Below are 23,339 nucleotides of genomic sequence, written 5' to 3'. Positions count from 1 at the left end.
CAAGTCCACGTGTAGAATGCAGACATTATGCGTCGATGCGGTATTCAAGTAAAGAATTGATTCTCTTACAACGGGTTAATCGGTCATTTCTATTATACAGTGGATTCCTGAAGATGTATAATGTCAATGCAGTTGTAAATAATATAACGGTAAATAAAATCGGAGAAGGGCGTATCCTGAAGTAGGCGACCAGCATACTAGATCATCTCGTTCTTCATAGCCTTACAGATGCATGCTGGTATTCTAGTATCGCAGAACTGGACCGACAACATCAGGATCCCAGCCAACGCCAATTAGCGACCTTAACTGTACACCGTCGCATTCCCGTTCGTGAGAGAATCTATGAGGTAGTATATGGCCGCGAGTGAGCAATAAAAACGTATGGAAAAAAAACAATTCCGACAAATAACCCCACTCGCACCCACTTCGACAAGTTTATATATACTGAATAATTGTATAAAAAGTGCCAAGCCTATAGCAAAGCGTGTTAAAGCCGCAGCAATCGATGTAAACCGTCGATGACATTTGGCCAAAGAGAATTGGCAATTAATAAATAATCCTACGGGACTTCTTAGGATGAAACACATTTAACCAATCTGTCACTTTAGCAATTTAACTCGCAGACCGATTATGCATAATCGATACGTTCTAAATATATCCAAAAATTAACGTAAGGTAATACAGTTAAAAAAATCCTGTCACTCCGGTTTCTCAAATCTTATAAATAATGTTTTTTATCACAATCGCCTCGATATGACTAAAATAAATATTCCTCCTTAGTAATAAAAAAATCTCTAGATCTGCTAGATTATTAATTCACAGGTATTTTGTACCCACCGATCTCTCAGCTTTTCGCTTACAGAAGACAGTTATCCAAAATGATCAGGTAATCCCGACTTTCTCATTAACTCGATATTGCCATCTACTTCTTGCGTAATCGTCTTCTCGCATACGCCTCTACTTCGCGGTTCGCTTATCACCACCGTTACAGTCATCCTGACGGAGCTGGGTAGAAGATCGTCGTTGTCTGTTTTGTTTCCCAGGAGATTTTTCTTTCCACTCCAGTCTTTCCAAAGAGGACGACGACTTCTTAGAGCGAACCGATCGGCTGACCGCGTTGCTCCAGGTTGCCGTAGGTCGTGGCTTGACCCAGAGTCTCCTGGTGGTTGGCGTAGGAGAAGTCTTGGCAACGCGGACACGTGCACCGGCGGCAGCCAGTCAGCGTTCGAAACCCGGCATCGCCGCTGTGCTTTTCATTCTGCGGTTGTTACGCATCGACTTTACGCATCAGTGTTCACTTGACTATCGTGATCTACATTGTTAATGAAAGACTCTCTCGTCTTCTAGAAGAATTTACCTCGTGGCAGTTATAATCCAGCGAAGAAGTTGAAAAAAATATTTCGATCGATCCTAGAGTCATTCTGCGTTACTCGATGAAAATGCAAATGTGATTTCGGTGATCGGTGCTGAAGTGAATTTTTGTATTTGAAGACATGACCTGAAAAAAAAATAGTTATAAAAAAATTTTTCGGTGTTTTGTGGTATATTAAAAAAATTGGGTGATGAACAAAATAACAAATTTTTCGTAATGGTATTTCGTTTAATGTCTGGATTAAATAATTAATTTTTATTGGAGAGTGATATTCGGCCTGCTGCGAAGATAGACAGACACGTAGTCATGTTGTTATAGAATGTAAATGTTCGTGAGAACTGTTGGTTATGGTGAGAGTGTGTGTGACAGTCGTTATCTAATTTTATGGTGCGTCGTTATAAAAAGTACCATGGGAAAAATGCATTCCGCTGGTTCAGTATCCTTAGAGTTACGTCCGAGTCTTGTTGTCAGCGGCTGAAATTACAGTCCAGCGAACGAGACTTTCCTGGGTTTCTCGCGCGGAGTAAATTGCGGAACGATCGCGGCTCTCGATCGCGGCCAGAGAAAACACAAGAGGTCGCGTGATTACTGTAATAATATATCCAGTGGGCGTTCGGGGATACTCGTGAGGGCCAGGCATACAAAAAAATCGGGACAGTTCGGTACGCTGAAATGTGCCTGACCCCCATAACGCCTTGTTCGTGTTACGCGGAAATCGTGATCCAGAATCTCACGATCTACCAACCGAGGCCATAAGGAGACGCTTCGATGGTCCTTGTGGAACGGCATGTACAAAATTTAGCGTTTCGACGCAAGCGGTGAAATCTCCTCGCAACAATAGATGCGGGAACCGTTAATTTCACGCATAGAGCACCTACGGCCACGTCCATTTAAAAAAGGCTGAACTAATGTAACAGAGAGAGAATGGGAAATTCACGATCTTTGCCGTGTCGACGGGGGCGACCGCTCTTTCTGTTCTACCTTATCAATCGCACTTGGAATATCGTGGTGGATCATCGTGCTAATAAACAGACTCATTATGAAGAAACTGATCGCGATACCGAGCTGTCTTCAAGATGCAGTGGATGCAGAGATTGTACTTATCTACAAGAAAGTCTTACCTTCGAAAGGTAAGGCAGATTGTTTTTAAAAAAATTCAGTAGGTCATAGTATTCCTACATTACCGACTGCCGATATATTACTTTTTTTTATCCTTGTGAGGAAGCGCATGGGTAAGGTAGATACGAAGAGCAGCAAGCTTTAACGGAAGCAATATTTCCCCAGACATTTCCCCATTTTCCACAGCCTGTATTCAGAACTCGCTTTCAGTGCTAATAGCGCGCTTTTAAATTATTCTCTAGTGAGTTTTAAGTAAAAGCGCCTCCGTTAGTGGATTTAATAGCGATTTCTTAATACGGGCTTCTATATTTTGGTGTCTGAGAGCGGACAGTCGTCTGCAAAGGGTAATATCCCACATGTCTAATCCGTTCTATAAATACCGTTTCTACCTCTCAACAATACTTTCTCGATTTTCTAATAAAGAAAAAAACATGGACCTCATTTCGATATCGCTTGTAATGACACGAGTTATATGCGCACGTATATTGTTTCTACGGTCATGAGCGCTGATTACGATGATATTATATAACCTATTTTGAATGTTACGAAAGCGCAAAGTGGTTTCACTAATCATTATCGGTTGTAATTAGGTAGTGTAACAGTCGGCAGTACTTTCTGGTTCGTCAACCTCAAAGAGAAGGGTCTTCTCAAGTTCTAAAATATGTGTAGCGCCGAGCTATACACACTTCCTGTCAGCTTATGCATCTAATACAGTTGTTATATCGTGATATGAAATTTTTATGTAACTGAAAGTTACCGTAGATTAAAATCTACGTGTGTTAATTTGAAAAATAATTTTTTATCTTTTTTAACAATGCTTAATAAAATGTATACATCCAGCTTATCTGATAAAGGTATCACGTTATTTTTTTCATAATCCACTATGGCCGAAAACCTTAAGCTAATCCATGCGCCATGGTTGTTACCCTTTTCTTTCCCACCACCACGCATGACGCATCCCGGGTAAACTGCGGTAACCACTACGAGCAGGTGGCCACTTCGGTCCTACCTTGTCAGTGAAGCTCGCGCTATCTCGAGGAGCGGTGCGCTCGTGTGGAGCTCCCGAGATTTTTCGAAAAATTTTCCCCAAGGAATATAGACTGATAAAAAAATAAAAAAAAAGCACTCGATACTATTTCGAATTTGAATTTTCGCGGGGTTTCCAGTAGTTTTTAGTGAAACAAGACATGGATGGACCGGTTTGAAGACGACAGGATTTTTACTACGGAGAGATCCAGGTATTAGTTAATCGTTAATTTTAATAAATAAAAAAAAATAATTTCAAAATATGACCATGCAGTTATTCATACTTTTCTTCGTGGTACTAACGATTCTTTTAAATTACACACAGTGACTTGTGATTCGAAGTACTAAACTAACGATTTATTTTGCATTGTGGGAACTTGTTTGTAAAAATAAAAAATTAAAAAAGAACTAGAATAGCGGAATCTGCCAAAGGAAAAATTTCTCAAAGCTATAGTACTACGTATATTGACGTGTATAAATATGCATGTCCCTTGCCCCCTTAGGGTATAAGAATTCATGAATGATTCTCGCGCTAAGAATTATAATCATTCTCCTCTCTATACAACACGAGCTTCACTCCGTTACTTTCGACAATTACTTCAATTATAGAAATGTCAGTTTAATGCAAGAATCGCTAGTTGCCGTTTCTCGCGCTATGATTGCCCCCCGTATGCACGCGTAATTGCATTCCGTCGGTATAGCTCTGCGCCATTGTTCATACATGGAAACTGGTGAGACTCCCATGAAACATAAAACAAAATACAGGAAGGTTAGAAGTGATAATTGAAAACAGAAATTTACCTGTCCGCGATGAATAATCGTATCGAATCAGCCAGTTACGGGCAAAAAAAGATAACAGCCGTAACGTCGTTATATATTGTCAATAGCATCGAATAAAATCCTGTAAGAAGTATAAATTTCTCTTAAATTATTCATTATAACCTTATCAAACCAAAATTGAAAAATCGAATTCTTAGTTTAAGAAAAAAAATTATTTATAATTACACACAATGCACTGTAGTGCATTGTTGCATACATGCAAACAATGTTTGCAATGTCAACAAAAAATGTCAGTCACATTCCAGCCCCAAGTAAAGGACCAAGGAAGGAGGTAGTACATAACCTAAAAAATATTTTTTTTCAACACACCAAACGCCACAAGTAGCAAAGTATCGATTATTGTAAACAGTTTGACGCTCGATTGCTCCGGGATAATGAATTTTATAGATCGCACGGTCAGCTGTTTAATTAACATTACCGTAAGCGGAAGTTTAGGTAGCTAATCAGTGCAGTTAGATGAGTCACGTGCGAAGCTGTCCGCAATATTGAAAATGACAATGACAATAGTGTTTTACAGGATCGCCGATAGATGGTAGATGGAGGCGGTAAATTTGAACGTGAGAAAAAGTTTAAAAAAGGTATTAGACGAGATCGAAGAAATGCAAAGAAAGAAACGAATGCTATAAAAAGATCATTTGATTAGAAATTGTTGATCGAATCTTTCAGAGCGTAACGACGTCCCTTTAGTAGTGTCAGGAGGGAGGGGGGGTGGTAGGGGGTGATACGCGACGATTTACATTTATTCTAATATCATTAATTTGAAGCGTCCGCATAGAAAATCACGGTCATTTCACCGGATGAGGAAAGTTAACGCATGAAAGTGATTTTTAATAATTGTAAACACGTCCGTAATGGCCGTCAAATACGGTCGATTTCGAATTGTACAAGTCCTTAATTATATGTATACGCATCGACTGGTAGCTCGACTAGGTAAATTATGTGTGTTAATTGTACGCTTCAAATTATAAATTTTTTCTTTTTAAATTGTCGTGTACAATAAAACTCTTGTTTCGTCGCACGATATTTATCGGGGCGTTAAGGAAAACGTTTCTCCGACTCTATTTTGTCTTGCGTGTCCTGAAATTTCCACAATTTTTACCGTATTACAATTTTCCTCTATTCCTCGACAACTTTTTTTTTTACTATAGACTCTCTCTTCCTCTCTTTCTAACTTATCTTCGCTTTCTTTTTTTCCTTGACACTTATTCCAGGAATATTGAGATTTTTCGGATCGCCGCCAATCCGTGACGACTGTCGTTCGCTTTGCTGTCGTCAGTGACTTATTTGTAACGATGACAATAGCTCTTCCCAATTAACTGACAGTTAGAAACTTGAATCGGTGATGAAATGGTAACATGAAAAAAAAAAAAGAATAGTAACGGTTCACATCGATCTAAAATGTATTTGAAATATTTATTAACGACGTTATTTATAATGAATTGCTGTTAGACTAATCGATAAAGAATATTTTTGCAACTATTTTATGACTGCCGTTGACAAATGATTTATTCACAGTCGTGACAAGGGGTTAACGAACGACCGTCCTTAATGCGTTCGATCGCCGTTGCATTGAGGATCGTGCTTACATTCTCTCGATATATATATATATACACATATATATATATAGAAACATATAGTAGATGCACGCGATAAATTCGCAAAGGACCACCAATGGCGGCTAATGCACCAGCAAAGACCTTACGTAGGTGTAAACACATGTAATAATGCACTTCGTATGTAAATCAGCCATATCACGACGCCGTTCGAATTCTCGATCAAAAGCGAATTCTCAGTTACCTGACTGAGCATCGCCATTCCTGCATTCCGTGTCCGTTACGCGTCGTATAACCAACCTATCCCAGCCCTCAAGGCGTCTTCTCACGTGCGACAATAAGTCATTTGATCGACTCAAAAGCAAAGCGTCTTATTTCCGTTGACTAACCGTTGCAATTTTTAAATTATAACCCGAGAGTACGGGGAATCCCTGAAATTCATGGCGGCTTAAGAAAAAAAAAAAGTAAACATAAGAACGGAAAACGTCACGACGTAATGGATCGAGGAAACGTTATTAGCGTTGGGTTCTGTTGGTCGTTGTAAACCCGCCGTAAATTAGATTTCTCTCGATGATACTATTCGAACTAATAGAAACGTCTAGAAATCGTTACGATTGGTCTTGATAATTTAATTTGTTTTTTTTTCTTTAATTCTCTCCCCTTTGTTATTGTTGGAAATTTCGAGTGCGGTGCGCATGCGTCTTTACGAGATATACAGTTATATGCGCTTAGGCCGAAGATGCGACTTCAACTTCGACGCGTTTTATATACACAGAAATTCATAACGGCACACGATCGCACAATGGATAACCGCCTCGGAACCTAGTGATTTTGATATCGGGTATGATCGACTCTAAGCAGTAAATAATAAATTGATTCTAGATATTAAATATTATCACGACGACGTAACGCAATGCCGGATACAGAAGACGCGACGGATCCCGGAATTGCATGCGTATAAATGTTATCAAGTAAATTGCTAAAAGGGGATGCTTTGTAATTGCTAAAAGTCCAACTGTGCAAATAACGTTGCCGGTAAAGAATCCTAGGCATCCTGCTTAACGGTACATAACGATCAAGCGTTTATAATGCTGCTGGTTGATATTTTTAAAGAGTCTAATGAGAATATCCCTGAGCACGGATTATTATTATTACATATATAATTTCACACGAGAAAACACACGTGAGAATAGCTAAGTCGCGGTAATTGAGATAATTGGATATACAATAAACAATAAGATGGAAAATTATTGTGATTGGAGAGGAAGAAAAAAAAAATTGCTATGTTAGAATAAATATCAATAATAAATTAATAATTTAATTAAAAAACACGCGATTCGAACGTAGCGGCTGATAATATCGCACCCTAACCTCTTTTCATCTTAAGAGATCATCTTATAGGTTCGTATCTCATCTCTAATTCAAGTTCCGCCCCTTTTATTAGGAACACGATACACTTATGTGTACGTGCAAGATTAACTTACTGCATGTATATATGTAATTGCTAGTAATTACGCATGATTGCGCACGCATCTCGCGAGGGAGTACATACGGTCCGTGTTTAACCTAAGAAATACTATCTGTCTATTAGATAGTATCTAGATAGCGTGTAACCATATACAAGTTTAATATAATAGATACTGACCCAATAGAATATCCAGTATCATCGCCAGTCTTCATCCATGAAATCAGGCTGAGAGGTTATCCTTGACAGATTGGCTTCTCCATAGTCGTTGTAAGAATCCAGGATACTATCCGTGCTAGTAACCACAGTATATGCAAATATCCGTATCGTTGCTCACTGAAGCAAGCCAAAGCCCAATAAGAGTGAACAACATTCGGCAGCCTAGTCGAGTCTTAAATATTTATTCTCTTCTGCTCATAGACGCAGCCATTCCTCCACTCTAGAAACCGAGGCAATTCTATTGCTTACGTTTATGGTCGTCTGCGCCGGTAAGATTCTCTCGGTAAACTGGATCGTCTAACGTCACTCATATTCCTTCGCGAGAGTTTTGAAGTTTTTGACGGATCTTGATGTGTCCCGATTGTCTATGGACGAAGTACAGTAGCGAATCACGTGATCCAGGATTCACGTGAAAGTCTGTTTTCGTAAGACGACGCCTAAATAACATATTTTATGGCTTTTATGTATATACGTGTCTAAGGAAGGGAGACCAACGGCGGCTGCCGCCACGGCGCCTCTTTACGCATTACCTATTCACGGCCAGATCGCTCCTTGTGGACGGCTACCTTGTGCGTGTGTACATAAAAATGGGAGTGTGTGCGTGACTAACCGTGCGGGTCAATGCCTCTTCTGTCCTCAGAGGTATATAGTACTGGAGGCTACCCACTATGCCACGTTATGTCCAGGACGTCGGCGTTGGATAGCCAGGTTACTGCGTCTATCCATCTTTGTATCTACTTGTCCATCCAGGAACAATCAAGATTTTCCGTCGTGACTTTGGATTGTTTCGGATTTTTTCCTTCCTGGATGTTAAGCATGCTCGAGGTATCGATGAATAGAGGATGCTATTGATAATTGGAATACCAAAATGTGGACGCGTGGCAAAGAGGTTATGTCTGTCATTTTTGTATGCGACGCTGCATTTGTGCTGACTTTAGGCTTTTTTTTTTAAATTTCACGTAGATTGTTGAGAATTATGAAGGAACCAGACTGCCTGGACATATCTGTGAGAACGTCGGCCATTGTTCTGGAATGGCAAAGAACGATAGGTCTGGCTGTTGCCGAGTCTGTATCTTAGAGAACAACGCGGATGATAGAGGATACCGTTTTGTTTCTACAAGGAGGATTCCTGGTGCATTGTTCTTTTGTTATGCGATCGGCTGCCATTAGTTACTACGTGACTCTTGTCGTATTGATGACTTTATAGAACTGTAGTTGCGGGTAGACATATGCAAAATAGAATAAGTCACGTGTGAAGGAGAAGCGCGGTAAATTTGAATTTTTTTACAACATGACTCATTCTATGACTTGTTTTTATGTTAATGACGAATATTATTTTTGTTTTAGCGAATCGGAAATGGCTCCTAACGCAGAGGAGGAACTGCTTGTGGTAAAACCATGGGGACCGCAACCGGAAAAGGTTAGAAATCGTTGAAATTCATTTTTTTTAATTGTTTATTGGAAAGTTATTATCTTGCATGGAGGGTATCGAGAAACAGTGTTAATTTTGTTCTCTTTTCATTCATTCGTATCAACGAATTTCACAGAGTCCACCATTTCTCAATTTATTTACAGAATACATAAATACAAGAGAACGTTACTTCGATAAATCCATTCCTAGCTCGTGCCTGTTCGTTTTATTTTGACGCATGCTTTGATACCTCTTTAAAATACTATACTGAACATGCTGAACGACGAACAGTGAACATATGAATCCGTTCCGGGACTCTGGTTGCCGCAGGAAGTTTCCGATTAGCATATCTCTCAAGTTTGAGTCAACACGCTCGAGGTTGGCTCACAGCTTGCTTAGAGATTGCCATAAGGTCTTTTATTTCGTATCGTCGGCCCCGTGAGAACTTAATCGCCTTGGGGGACAGTGCTAGTTTCCAATGCAATTGTCAAGATTGGGACAATTGGTCGCGTGCAGCTAAATGAAAATACCGTACGAGCTTTTAAGCTTGTGCTTTTGCAGAACTCGGAATAGAAAATATGATATTTGTAATATTGAAATACAATCAATGATATACGTTAATCAATGCGGAATAACTTTTCGTACCATCCTTAAGACTGGTTTACAACCACCGTCTGAACCTGAGACTTCGATCTCATGAAGATCCAGTTGTGATTTTTCTCAAACCTCAAACGTGGACACTTTATCCGAACCCGATCGCACCTACTGCGACATTACAATATTTTTTAATTCGTTTTCTTTACTATGTAGAAACAGATAGAGTGAAAATAAAAAGAAATAAAAAACGCGACCATCTCGACCGCAAATTAGAAACTCACCGATACGATACACCAACCACTGCTTTTCCTACGTCTATGTATCTACAGGACTGTTCAAAGCCAAACACCGTTATATGATCTTGATTCGAAGAACCTCCGCGTCATTATTCCATAAACTAACCGTATTCGATTAAGAATAAAAATCAATTGAATATAATTTATGGAATCCCCATTAACCTTCATTTCGCTTTCATCGATATATGAAAATATTATTTTCTTAAAAACGGTATTTAGTTATTTCCTTGACGAAACCAAATTTCTTATCTTTCTCATGTAGGCTCAAAAATGATAGCAGTACGCTGTAAGTGAATTTAGATCGTACATCCAGCTAGCAAACCCCATTTACGTTATAGGCAATTAATTTCATAATTTTTCCTCGAGTATCATGATTTCCTTGTCACTAGCGACTGTATTCGATAGATCAGTGGTCAACGTTGAGGATTTCAACCAGAAGGTTCGGGGTTCGCGCCCACCTCAGGTAGTGACATTTATCCGTGGATTTTTATTTATAAAAATTTAATTGAATTTCATACCCATGTGAACTAGCCCTAAGCTTCTCCTAACACTGTTCCAGTTTCGTGTTCAAAACCTTGTAGGTCCACTGTGATGGCTGCTACAACGGAACCCATCCTGGCCGTGTCGATGACCTACGTCGCAGTTGTCACCCTTACCATTTCCTTTACCGTAATGGCACATATGTACATCATTAAACCTGTTTCGATGATTCCAGCGTAAGAGTCAAAAATCACATGGCGTAACAATTCCAATGATTTTATAAGCGTCCCAATGACTCCATCAAGATCTACAACCCGGTTACGTCACAGCTGGTACCAAGTTTCCTGGCGTCGTTTGAATTCCGCACTGTTGCATTTACGTTGAATTGTCAAAATCAATCGGTGAAATCGTGACGAGAATCTTGATTTGTTAGGTTCGCCAAATTTCGAATATTTTTGCTCTTGCGCAACCGATCACTGACACTGATTCGCTGTAGCCAATGCAACGTTAACAGCGAGAAATTTTAGTATGCACAAATTTACAAAAATATTTGGGACGATAAATATTGGAGTAAAAAAATTTTTTTAAATCATTTAATACTATCTGATGATTATTATTGATTCATAATGACGTTTCTCTAAACGTCCTTGAACCGGTACAAGTTTTTGCTGCTAATCCATGACCTACGTAATCCTCAGAATTTATTGGTCGAACGTTTTCACAATGGATGATATACGTTAACGCGACGATGAAAAATTTATTTTGAGCTGAATTTTCTTCCAATGCGTATCTCCGTGACTGATAGAGAATTTGAATGATAATTAGATACAGAGAATCGTTATTATTTCTAGAAGTTATTTTAAACCGTTAAGATACCACAGTTTTAGTACTTCCGATTATTAAGTAACCCATTAGAAAATGAGTCAATAAAATCCGTCTTTAAATTATTATTGTCGAACGGTATTTTCATCTTTCAAAATTCCCGCCAGCAATTCTTAGTCCAAGTCGAATAAAGATTGACGCCATTGCAAGGCGGATTTTATACATACCCCAAGAAAGGCTGATATCACTGTAATTATTATCATCGGCAGGTTTGATTTCCATACAGCGTCAACCTATATGGAAATCATCCAGATCCCATGATCCAACTGGTTTCTACGCCACTGTAAAATTGTCGCTCTTACATTTTCATTGGTAATTCGGCGTTAATCGTAGCCATTAAGAAGAGACGCCCTCTGCGCACAGGCCGATAGAAAATATCTAACTACCCAGCAGATAATACAGATTATGGTTAACCGAACTATGAAATATTCATAGGATTCGCGCCAAGGTTCTTCCGATCATAAATCGATTGAATTATAGTGATTATCGCCTTTCCTCGCGAAGCACGTTCTGGCTCTTTCAGCTACCGAAGAAATAGGCTGTTTCTCAAGTAACGATCGAGCGACGAGAATTTCGTATAATAAATTCTCACCCATCGTCATTCTCTGTTTATATATGAATTTTATGCTTTTTGTCTAATTTAGATCTAATTGATAATTGTTTTCTTTACTAATTTTTTCCTTCTTCACAGGAACGTCTCAGACCTCCAACCTACAATGCAGAAGACTACGCGGTCGCCCTAAGAAGATGGGGCAGACGTCCTCAAGGTGCCACGCAAGATTCCCAAGGGACTTTACCCTCTACCACAAGTTCAAGTTCCGGTTACGCTTCCGGAAGTGGTGAAATGACCTTAAGACAGTTCACATCCGTTAGCGAGCTTCTGAACAAGCTCAGGGCGGACCTGAGACTAGCGTTTCCAAGGTAACGTCAACGTAAACAAATTGTAGAATTAATTTTGATATATTTTCGAAGATTTCGTTACTGTAAAGCGAATTTAATTTGTGGAATAGATATTCCGTTCTGCTCTATTAATCATTGTCAATTACTTGCACAATCAGTGCCAGGATATTCCTCAATAGAATCCACAGATTCGTAAAGCCGTAACGGTACAAGATTTCCGTGCAGACCAGGTACGAGAAAAAATAAATTAAAAGATAGATAAAAAAATAAATTAAATACGGAAAATGGTACGTTAATAATTCGAGAACACGATGATCGCTATTTTTATTCAATATTTAATGATTAAATTATTTACAGGAACTGTGTATATAGATATATATGTATATACATTTAACTTCATGTGCACTATACCTGCTGCATAGTCCACGACCGAAAGTCCATCTCTGTAAGAATTTACAGTTAACTTCAAGAAGTTTCACATACGTTATACGAGGCGTCATTAAAATACCAAAACTCCAATCAGCCTTGGGACGTTCCTCTTCCTAAGTTCTAACCTCACCTGGATCTGACTTTACGAAGTTTCTAAGCTGCTCCCTAAACCAGTTGGAATTCCAAGGTCCATGGCTTAAATGATACACCAACGATAAAATCTTTAACATCCGTAATTTTTAGGTCGACTGTACATCATCGAGGAACATTTTAATAATACATTTCACAAAGCTTATTATGACGTAAGAGAAATCATGATTTAAGTACTCGTAAAAGTCTCGACCGTATGTTCTTCATTCAATTACAATAAGAGTATTAGTATTAGGTTAATCGTCGACGTGTTAATTTGACTGGGAAATATTTTTTTCTCAAGCATCCGCAGGTCAATGGAATCCAGTAATTTTTTATCATTGCGCAGCATATGGTCAGCGTGCTTGGTCGTCCTAGATAAATGAATAATCAGTTATCTGTAAAGATTATAAATGGGGTATTTGATACAGCTAATAAATTTAAACAGCGTTATAAAATCTGGAAGTGTGACGTATCGATAATTAATGATATTTTTTAACACCTTGAAACGCTTTTAAATTTAAACGTAACTTCATTCGTTTACGGCAATTCTCGGCTATTTATGACACACGCGATCGTTTCGCGTTGCGTGTTGCGTTTGGGTGAAAAAAAATAATTTCATATATTAATCAATATTATTACATAGGAATTCTAAGCCTTACGGCAATCAACATTGAACTTTTCGCTCACGTGAAAACACGCACTTTGTGCTCGACATTACTCGCTTGATGTATCAATACATTGCTATTCAATTGATATGTACATTGTTTCTGTTAATTCATCTGTTTACGTCACTTCCGACGATCTTCGTTCGCGCATGCGCATAAACAATAGTGCGATAACCTCGTCAATGAGAACTGATTGGACCAATTAAGGTGTAACGACATAAACTCAATTACGTGTCTACAAAATATCAATTTGGATCATATAACAAAATTGTCTAATAATTATAATTACAGTCAATAAGTACGAGGTGACAGTATACGTACGCCATCTTGATTTTTTTATACACTGAACCACCGGCCACTGAACTCAAGATAGCTCCTACTTCCGGTCTGCGTAACTGCGACATTGTCGCCTTCCTGTACTCCGTTATCACAAGTATTAATGACTTTACGTATCTCGAATTCTTCCTGTGTAAAGTATCCGTAAATTCATTCGACGCTTGCGCGCTCGTACACAAGATGGCCGATCGTAATAATTCAGACTTTAATGGTTTATGGAATTCGTTAAATGCCCATCTGCATTCCTTTCATAAGATTCTACCTGTGCACTCTTGCATTTTCTACGCTGCAAATTCCTCGTGTATACCTTATTCACGTACGATAGTATCGTCAGCCCTTACTTTACGATTTCTTTGCGTATAACCATAGGTAACTTAGTTTTTAAGGCGTGTCCAATCTCAGGACAAAGACCGTGCCTTTGGTATTCATCGCGTAAATGTCCAGATACGTATTCTCATGTAAACAACATAATGCATCGTGGTAGTATGCATAATACAAGTCGTAACATAATGCACCTATTGTCCTGAAGACGTAGAGGAATTCTCATGCATCTCGAAATATGAGTCAGGAGGCGTGAAGTCATTTTAATCGTGCATACATTTCTTCGACGATTCTTTTTATTAACGATGAATCAACGATGCTGAGCTATCAAGCTTTTATCATTAAAATGATTTTTATGTGTATCCTGTAGGTCTTTTTTTGTATTATGGATATTCGTTGTATATATTGCGTCATCAGGTATGTTCAGATATTGACTCGTCAAGATCTAGTCACATAATAGCCAAGTCATTGATCAGCTTGGATCGTATATTACCCTAGAGGCTTGTACCTTGCGATCGTGTTTGTGATCTGAAGTAAAACGATCTCTAGAGATGATAATATTAATGATCGTCATGATTGTTTCGTCATTGAAATAAAAGTGCGTGAGGATAAAAGGTATCGTTAAAAAGATTTGTCAACGAGGATATAAGTTTTTATTTTGAACTTTCGTACCGACTCGAGTTGTTAATTTGAATTTATGTTAAATTCGTATGGCGGAAACTTTCAATTTTTAAATTAATACGCGAATCTATTTTTAATCACTCCTAAACGACCGTGCGTACCCGTTGATTGTTATGGCCGATGATTTTGTGATTAGGAATATTTTTAATGGACGTAATTTAAAAAAAAACTGTCAATGACGTATCTTATTCGTAACTATACGTACAGTCTATGGTTTTTTGGATGTCTAAAAAATTGTAAATCACACAGCGTGGCCGCTCAATATGGCCGAACTAATGAAGCCATTGTCCGGTTCACGTGAAAATATATGTCAAGCGAATGCGACGTGTAATTGGCAGTACCGGAGAAAAATCCCTGCGTTTCTTGTCCAGTCGAAAAAGACACGCCGTGGCCTCCGCTGCTTCTGTGACAGTCGTTGATTTATAGATTCTTTGTCTGACCGGTATTTTCGTGTAACGGGCACGTTGCGCAATCCCGTATCCCACGTGCCATAAACGGCGACGTTTATTCAGACGTACGAAAACTTATACTTAAATTGCTTCGTGCCTGTTTCTGTACGCCGTATATTTTATTAGAGGGGAGACAATGTACACTGAACTCTGAACGCATTGCAACGTCGCTGCAAATGGGTGCAGATTGCATTTTGGTTTTCGCGAACGATAAATAAGAGAAACGAAGTAAATGTATCAGCGACACGAGTAACAATGGAAATTCCTACGACAGCTACGTTATTTTTTAAATACCGTTTCTATCATTGTTAATAGACTACGAGCCGGTTTCACTCAATAAGATTATTGTACTTTGATACCGTTACTCCGTTACTTGGTATAAGCTTGACAAAGTGCAAAGAAAACGTTATGGTATTTTCATGATCATATGGTGCCAGTCTGTGCGGTAAATGAGCATCATAAATTCATAACTGGTATCTTTGTCTTTCCGGGACAGACTTATAGGTTATGTACCTGGATAGGTTATTCAGGAGGAGACTTCATAGTCTACAGTTCCGTTTCTGACACGGCTTAATTAGGATTTATGGGTATAGTGACCCAACACTCGTGCAAGATCGTTGTTAATGTAACACGTGCGTTTGTATATATATAATACTAATTATTAAGTATCATGTTAAAAAAGATAAATGATTTTGTATTTGGTGTGAAAAAAATTTTTAATTTGTTTAATTCTTTTTTTTTTTAGTTTTGTACAAGAGTTCGCTTCGCCACCAGCAGATGGCATCACTCTGCTACTGGAGACCTTGAGGGGTGTTCAATTGGCACAAAGTTCACCACCGTCGGGTCAGCACGGTCCCAGAATTGGAACCCGAAGAGCTGCTCTGGATGAACTTGGTTGCGTGGAATGTCTTGCCGCTTGTGGAGAACGTTGTACGGATGCTGCGAGACTTTTGGTCCAGGCGCAACCTGGTCTCTTGGCACTGGCTGTCTGCCTCACCAGCAGTTTAAACAGATCACGTGTTCTTGCCCTGCAGGTGCTGAATTTATTCACTCTGAATATTTTGCTTTTGATGATGACTTTTTTTTTATGATTCAACTCATCAATTCTACTTTTTTGCTATCCGGTTCAAAGTCATAGAGCTGATGGACCGCTTAATGAAACCTGGTAATTTTTTACCTTGGATCCTGCCGAAAAAGATCTTCATAGATCTCCAGAGACTCCACTCATGTTTTGTTGCTGGGACACAGAATTCTTCTACCTTGGACCCCGTTACTCCTGAAGACTCGTCAGCGAGAAACCAGTTTCCTTCCTTGTCCTTGTCGCTGTCGTTCTGGCTATATGAATTTTAGTCACTTGGTCTTGCGTTTATTATAAATACATTTACCGTCTGCTCGTCCACGTGGAGTCATTTTTGTCGTTTAGCTTGTATCTCAATGTCTGAGACCAGCTGTAATGCTGGATGCTCTCATAGATTAAAGTGTCAACGAACTTGTAACTATATGCAAATGCGTTTCTTCTCTGACTACTTTTTTATTTATGCCTCTAGAGAACTCTCGAGATACGTGTGAAAATTTTTCAAAGTGAAGGACAACGCTTGTTCAAGGCGTCCGTCTAAATATTTTAGCACGTAGCATGTAGGTTCAATTAAAAATATTTGTTTTAGCTCCTGACGAAGGTCTGTCAAACTTCTGGTGGCCATGCTGCCGTGTCCGAAGCTGTTTCTACCCTCAGACTTAGATACGGGGAAGGTGGTAGGTTCAGATTTTTAGCTGGTGCACTTTTGGCACCAAGAGCTGCCATTGCTCTGAGAGTCGCTGGGATCTCATTTTTGAATGCTTTTCTCAAGTCTGCCCCAAGAGCCCAGGCTAGGCTTTATATTCAGGTAAATAATATTTTAGTTTGTATTGAAGTGTCATTCTTGGTTTTTATACTTATGAGTGTGTCAATATATGATTGATTGATTTTTATTTAAATATCCAATAGGCAGAGGCGTGCGAAGCTGGCCTTGAGCCAAAAGCATTGCAAGAGTGGCTCACGGAAATTGATGGAGGTGAAGAGGACACATTGACGGATTTATTGCACAAGGAAGTCCAAAGATGGACGCACAATTGCGTGGATGTCGAGGCCCTACAAAAACGGGCCGCCCGGGCCGAGGAAACTTGTCGTGCACTGAGCAAGAAGATTTCGGCATTACAGAGCCAGTTGCAGAAGCAGCAGCTCGAGAATGTACGAAATTATAATTTGGAGGATATGGAGAAGATGAAGAATTCACAGAAGACACAAAAGGTGTCGTCCAATGCTGAAGACGAAGGCATTAGTTCTTCTGAGCGTTCCAGTAGTCCTGAGGATCTAAAACATGGTCAGGGTCATGTCAAGGTGTCTATAGTGGATAATGATCAAGAGACCACTATAGATGACGTCATTGAAGAACTGAGGATCATCGTGAAGGATGCTGAGGAAGAATTTGAGGATCAAAATGCTCTTGCTAGAAATTCTGCAGATACTGTTAATTCTGGCGAGAACAAATGTTCTCCACTGTTCACATCCGGTTCTAAATTATCATTGAATTCCCAGGCGAAGACTTTCCTCTACGACGAGATAGATTCAAAAAGTTCCTCTAGGTTCAAGGATGAAGATTCGAAGGTCACCGGTTCCAGTGCTGGCCAAAATTGTACAGAAAATCCTATAACCTATTTCGGGGCTACCGACAAGGAATGCTCGTCGTCCGAAGGGAGTGTAAAGATCCTTGTTAAAGGACCGGAAGTGGAGGATGCCATTGTACCGGCTATTTTACATCCGCAGCCACCAAGAAGAACTCCACCTTGTCTCTCTGCCATTTTAGCCGCAAGAGATTCCAGTTTCGTGGACGTTGAAGAGGAGGAAATTTACAATTCTCACGACGAGGAGGTCGAGGAGGAAACATTGGGAGACGGAAGTGACTCTTTGTTGAGTGCGTCAAGATTAAAGTACACTTCCGGCAAGGATCAGGAGACTGAAATCCGTAAAACTGCGTTAATCAACGAAAGACCCAACAAAAACATTGAAAATCGCCTGAAGGACAATAAATTTACTAAAAGCTTCGACAATATTCACGACATGGCGAACGTGCGACGTGACAAAAAGACTATAAGAAACTACGAAGTGTCGTCCAAAAGTAAATTCGATCAGATAATATCCAGACAAATGGAATCGAGATACAGCAAAGATTATGGTCCATCCGGTGAAGTTCAAAGACACAACACAAAATACAGAAGCGAAGTTGAGAAACGTAAATTATTACGTAGGGCCGCAAGTCATGACTTCCTGGACTCGGAAGCGTCGAGTCCATCTTTAAGACGTACCGGAAGTAGAGTCGAAGGTCGCATACGGAAGTTCGAAAGTCTCACGTCCTTTGACAACGCCAGTCTTCACAGTTTTGCAAGACACGGCAGTACGGACAATATCAGTAAGATTGATCAGCCTCAACAATCCTGGAGCGAAGGCTCCAGGTCCAGGATTCGCAGATCTGAATCACTGCATCACGTTTCCCACGCAGTTACAAAAAAAGATCATGGTTCATCTCGTGGAGGCAGTGACAGCGGTCTTTTTTACGTAACGGACTTCGATCTGGAACCTCTGGTGGGTAGAAGACTCAAATCGGATTCGTCGAAATCACCTAGTTTGTTGACGAAATCATTAGACCGAATTGACGAGGGTTTGGACTCCATGGTCGATATTGTCATAACCGAAGAGAAACAGCACTGGGAATTAAATCGACGCTTCGCCAAAGACAGGAAGAGAACCGGACGAGAAAGGTCATCGAGGGAATTAAATAATAATAAACTTTACGGACAGATAAAGAGCGACGAACTTTATGGGGAAGAGAGACATCATCGTTGGAATCACGAAGACATTGATGGCAATAAAAAAGTGGATCCCACTGTATTCATTAATAGAAATGGCTCTAGACACGAACCGTTTCGCTATGAGAAATCTGCTAATAAATTTTCTACAAGATCAACAGAATCTGGTATCTTTCTACCTTGCGGACGTCCTTCCGATGCTTTTGGCTGGAGCAAAAGCAGGTTCAATGCTGGAAAATATTCTGGAAATAATATTCCCAGAGAGAACAATGTCAGGAATTCTGGATACGGTGGGAAAATTGGTGGTAAAGTCACTGACGTCATATCCGGACTCTATTAAGATTCGTCTGAATTATATATTTGATTGATACAAGAAGTCAGTCAATCTGTATTAAATGTCCTAACGTAATATTTAAACAATTTCGTACCTTGCGATTAACACAATTCAATGACAAACCTTGTGCAATAACTTGAGTATTATATCTATGAATATATTTAAGTAGTTTTTATTATTAAGTGAATTCGCGCAAGTGTATAGATCACGTATTGCTATTATTAATTAATTATTGACCAGGAACGTTCGATTGATAATTAATCAATAATTCGTATTTGTATATTTCGGTTGTTTTACTAAGCAGTATATGGTATGAGAGTAAAGATCTACTGGGATCAAGTATTCTGGTGACGGACAAGTTTTAAATGTTAACGACTGGAGTGGTTTATTCGTTTGTTAATTTTGTTGTTGTTTTTCCTCTTGATTGTTCAAACGAAAGCAGGCCTATTCAAGCTTTGTATGACTTTGTATAGAATTCATAAACTTTTGGAAAATAGTGTATTCTGTATTCTTGAGAAGAAACAGTCGTTTCGGTAACTCTAATGTATTACAGTTATGCGTAACGAATTCTCCAGAGAAACGGAGCATTTTTGTAACCGAATGACGTCTTTGATTTTAATTTATTGCGTTTAATTAATTCGATGGGAGATGTAAATAAATTGTAATCAATTGATACGAATAAAATATTACTACGTATAATGGTTAGTGGTTACTACGTATATGCTTAACCTGACAACACTAGAGAGTGAAGGGGAATATAGTGAACAGAGAAGGTAGATAGAAGGAAAGAATTTAGGAAGTCAGGAAGTAAGAGAAGAAGAAAAGGAGGAAAGAAAAAATTAAGCAATAAAGAATGAGAGAAAGAAATGAGAAAGTAAAGAAGTATGAAAGTAGGAAACTATAAAACAGGAATATTGAAGCAAAGAAAGGTAAAAAGAAAAGATTGGATAGGAATGAATAAGATGGGAGCTTCCAAGAGACCGGCTTGTGGAATAATGAGGAGCTCCGAGTCGAGCACCTTCTTAAGTGCTCTCCCCACTCTCGAGATACTGCGCAACAAGCCTGCGCTCCGACAACTTTGCAACTTCTAACATTTCTGAAAATCATACCAGTAGATATATCATAAATATTCATGTTCAACATTAATTAAACCCGAGTTATAATAAATTATGTCAATATACAGTAATGGGATTCTCTCTTTAGTCACTTAGCAAAGTAACATGTTATACACTGGATATTGCATGTAAACATTCTAAAGGATCTAATATTGAAGTTCTTTGGAAAATAAAATAAAAATATTTCATTTCTTCCTTTTAATATTAATATTTATGTATTGAAAGTTACTCTAAATACATTACAATTCAAACAAGGAGAGTTGCCAAATAAATGTATGCATTTTATAAATCGATGAATCGTTAATTAAATATGTTTCAGCTAATAAATGTTTATAAACATAAAATAATTTTCCGTACTTAATAAGAACACGAAGCAAAGTGAAAATGCTAAAGAAATCATCTCGAAAACACGTTCTGATTGAGATGAAATCCGTAATATTTCTTAAAAGTAAAGTCAATTACTAAGTAAAAACAAACAAAACTACATCGAGATTTACGTTTGTGCTATAATATAACGGTGCGATTTGTCGAATCGAAGTTTATTATTTTGTGGCTAGCTTAGATATCAAGGTCTGAAAGATACACTCGCAACGTGTGAAAGTATGGAAATAAAATCTAGTAGCTGCTAACATAAGAAAATAACGCCAACCTTCGTGATCGATGATACTACAGGGTAAGATATACGATTAAACTCCATCTTATACTAATTATCTAAGTTCTACAGATACATATAATATTTAAGTATACTCTCTTTGTACAAAAGAATCATTTTCGAACCAATAACCATGATGACGTTTGTTAGATTGTTCTAAAACGATTCTTTGATGCCAATGGAGATGATATATCACAATGTAAGAGCAATATACCGTACTCATGTCATTACATCTCAAATGTTAATCCTTCGAGTTCACTCAGAGGTCTCGACAAAGAGCCAACATGCATTATAATAATGACGGTTCTTGCATCGCGATACTACTATAACGTTTCATCTTCTATTAATGTCTCGTGCTTACTGAATGTGCTTGGTTAAAAGGCTTGGCAGTGACAACTATAGTAAATCTTAATGGGTACAACTGAAATGCTGTTAATCGTCCAAAATGGCTTAAGAAAATACGAGAACAAGATGGAATGAAAAGATTCGTTATGTCGCGCATTTATTATTCCACTTTAGGCGCGTTCACCACGAATTCGTCGAGCCAACTGGATATCCTTGGGCATAATAGTTACACGCTTGGCATGAATAGCGCAGAGATTGGTATCTTCGAAGAGGCCAACCAAGTAAGCTTCGGAAGCTTCCTGAAGGGCACCAATAGCAGCACTCTGGAAACGTAGATCGGTCTTGAAATCTTGAGCAATTTCACGAACCAGACGTTGGAACGGCAATTTCCTGATCAGCAACTCTGTAGATTTCTGATATCTTCTGATTTCACGAAGAGCTACAGTACCAGGCCTGCAATGCGAAAAAGAAAGATTTCATATAATTAGACAATTGCAATTAATTCAATCTCACTAATAGCAGAATATATTTCACCAAACAAGAAAAAGCTTTATTCGTACCTGTAACGATGAGGCTTCTTAACTCCTCCGGTTGAAGGTGCACTCTTACGAGCTGCCTTGGTGGCCAACTGTTTGCGAGGAGCTTTTCCTCCAGTGGATTTACGTGCGGTCTGCTTAGTACGTGCCATTTCTATAAACAAAAGATACGAGAAATGAAAAAAAAGATATAATTGATTATTCTTATCCTTATATTATTCTAATAACCGCACAAAGTACTCTATTCGTAGTAAAAATATCTTGAATTTAATCGTGGTAACTAAAAGCGCTTATATTGAGTAACATATTACTTGAATGAAAACATTCATAAAGTAAACAAATTTTGACCCAACGCACCCAATTATTAGCGATGAATTACGAATACCAAGGAATTCGCTTTTCCCAACTCGTATATAGCAACGTGAACCTATATTTTACACCTAATAATCATTCTCGAATCGTTCGCACGTGTAGTTTCAGCGTAAAGACGCTAAATTGAGCACAAGAACCGATTTCCCTCCAAAAGCAAATACAATAACTAAAATGGCGGACAGCGTACATGCTATTTTCAACGCGTAAAGAGACGCCACATACAAGACTTGAATAATGTTTCTTAATTATTGCAATAACCCATCTCTCAATATGCTCAAACTGTTTCCCGTAATTTCGCGCACAATATACACATATTTATTGTATGAAACTCGATAAAAATACATACCTAATCACTTCTGTTTAAGGAAATGCTTTGCGTGCACACAAAATACTGCGACTGACGATTTCCAACTGATGCGTGATGTCAACGTTTCATCGGAAATGCGGTTTCTTGTTAGATCGAGATGGCAAATACGAGTCTACGCGGGAGGAAATGGCGTTCGTACGAGAGCTGTGATTGGTTGACACATTTATAAAACGCCATTCGATTGGCTGTTGGCGGTGGATGTAATTACCATCTACTGGAAACACACTAACTTCTTAGCCCATCACTATGTGAGTCAGTACAAAGTTAAAAATAAATAATCGTGACAGTCGACTCAGTATCTTAATATTTTTTTCGAGATAACATTAGCAGCCATGATGTCTTAAATAAATATTTGCAATAACGTTAACGTCCTTACACTCGTACAGTGGCTCAACTGCAACAAACTCTCGTGCGCATGCGCCGATAAATTCATTTATATGAAATACATCGTGTGATCGAGCACGTACGCACCCACGTAGCCCTTAAATAGGATCAGCAATAGGAAATTCAATACTTCTAAATGCTTCATAATAAACGTCCGTAAAACTAGCGAAAAATTCCAACAAACTTATGAAACAATAAAGGAGAAAACCCAACAATAG

General features: G+C 38.7%; 2 protein-coding genes across 6 annotated transcripts; one reads left to right on the top strand and one right to left on the bottom strand.

Moving 5' to 3' along the window:
* The first annotated feature begins 1,105 nt into the window (after positions 1 to 1,105).
* On the top strand, positions 1,106 to 20,050 carry LOC107265618. Of its 4 annotated transcripts, none has more exons than XM_025082849.1 (7): positions 7,616 to 8,236; positions 8,558 to 8,862; positions 8,942 to 9,014; positions 11,952 to 12,181; positions 15,919 to 16,207; positions 16,838 to 17,056; positions 17,158 to 20,050. In XM_025082849.1, exons 3-7 carry the CDS (start codon positions 8,952 to 8,954, stop codon positions 19,354 to 19,356), a joined length of 3,000 nt encoding a protein of 999 aa, XP_024938617.1. In that variant the 5' UTR covers positions 7,616 to 8,236; positions 8,558 to 8,862; positions 8,942 to 8,951; the 3' UTR covers positions 19,357 to 20,050. The 4 variants fall into 4 exon arrangements, with proteins under 4 accessions (XP_015590737.1, XP_015590738.1, XP_024938617.1 ...); XM_015735253.2 differs by having other exon boundaries at positions 7,616 to 8,483; XM_015735251.2 differs by lacking the exons at positions 7,616 to 8,236; positions 8,558 to 8,862 and adding an exon at positions 1,106 to 2,502.
* Positions 20,051 to 20,648: 598 nt separating this feature from the next.
* LOC107265620 (histone H3.3) lies at positions 20,649 to 22,867 on the bottom strand. Of its 2 annotated transcripts, none has more exons than XM_015735273.2 (3): positions 22,356 to 22,529; positions 22,023 to 22,152; positions 20,649 to 21,915 (listed from the first exon to the last, which is right to left on the bottom strand). In XM_015735273.2, the coding sequence occupies exons 2-3, from the start codon at positions 22,148 to 22,150 to the stop codon at positions 21,633 to 21,635; spliced, it is 411 nt and encodes a 136-aa protein (XP_015590759.1). In that variant the 5' UTR covers positions 22,151 to 22,152; positions 22,356 to 22,529; the 3' UTR covers positions 20,649 to 21,632. The 2 variants fall into 2 exon arrangements, with proteins under 2 accessions (XP_015590759.1, XP_015590758.1); XM_015735272.2 differs by lacking the exon at positions 22,356 to 22,529 and adding an exon at positions 22,717 to 22,867 and having other exon boundaries at positions 20,878 to 21,915.
* Positions 22,868 to 23,339: the final 472 nt, after the last annotated feature.

Source organism: Cephus cinctus, unplaced genomic scaffold (genome assembly GCF_000341935.2).
Source record: "Cephus cinctus unplaced genomic scaffold, Ccin1 Ccin1_scaffold0230, whole genome shotgun sequence".
NCBI classification, from domain to species: Eukaryota; Metazoa; Arthropoda; class Insecta; order Hymenoptera; family Cephidae; genus Cephus; species Cephus cinctus.
This window is presented reverse-complemented; position numbering and strand designations above follow the sequence as displayed.

What these genes read in the sequence shown, in the direction of transcription:
- LOC107265618 (XM_015735251.2), top strand. Translation starts at nt 2,297, where the DNA reads ATGGGAAATTCACGATCTTTGCCGTGTCGACGGGGGCGACCGCTCTTT. An exon ending in GAAAGTCTTACCTTCGAAAG is followed by an intron (nt 2,503 to 8,941) that starts GTAAGGCAGATT and finishes TTTTTGTTTTAG; the next exon opens with CGAATCGGAAATGGCTCCTA. An exon ending in CTGAGACTAGCGTTTCCAAG is followed by an intron (nt 12,182 to 15,918) that starts GTAACGTCAACG and finishes TTTTTTTTTTAG; the next exon opens with TTTTGTACAAGAGTTCGCTT.
- LOC107265620 (XM_015735272.2), bottom strand. Translation starts at nt 22,150, where the DNA reads ATGGCACGTACTAAGCAGACCGCACGTAAATCCACTGGAGGAAAAGCT. An exon ending in AAGAAGCCTCATCGTTACAG is followed by an intron (nt 21,916 to 22,022) that starts GTACGAATAAAG and finishes TTCGCATTGCAG; the next exon opens with GCCTGGTACTGTAGCTCTTC.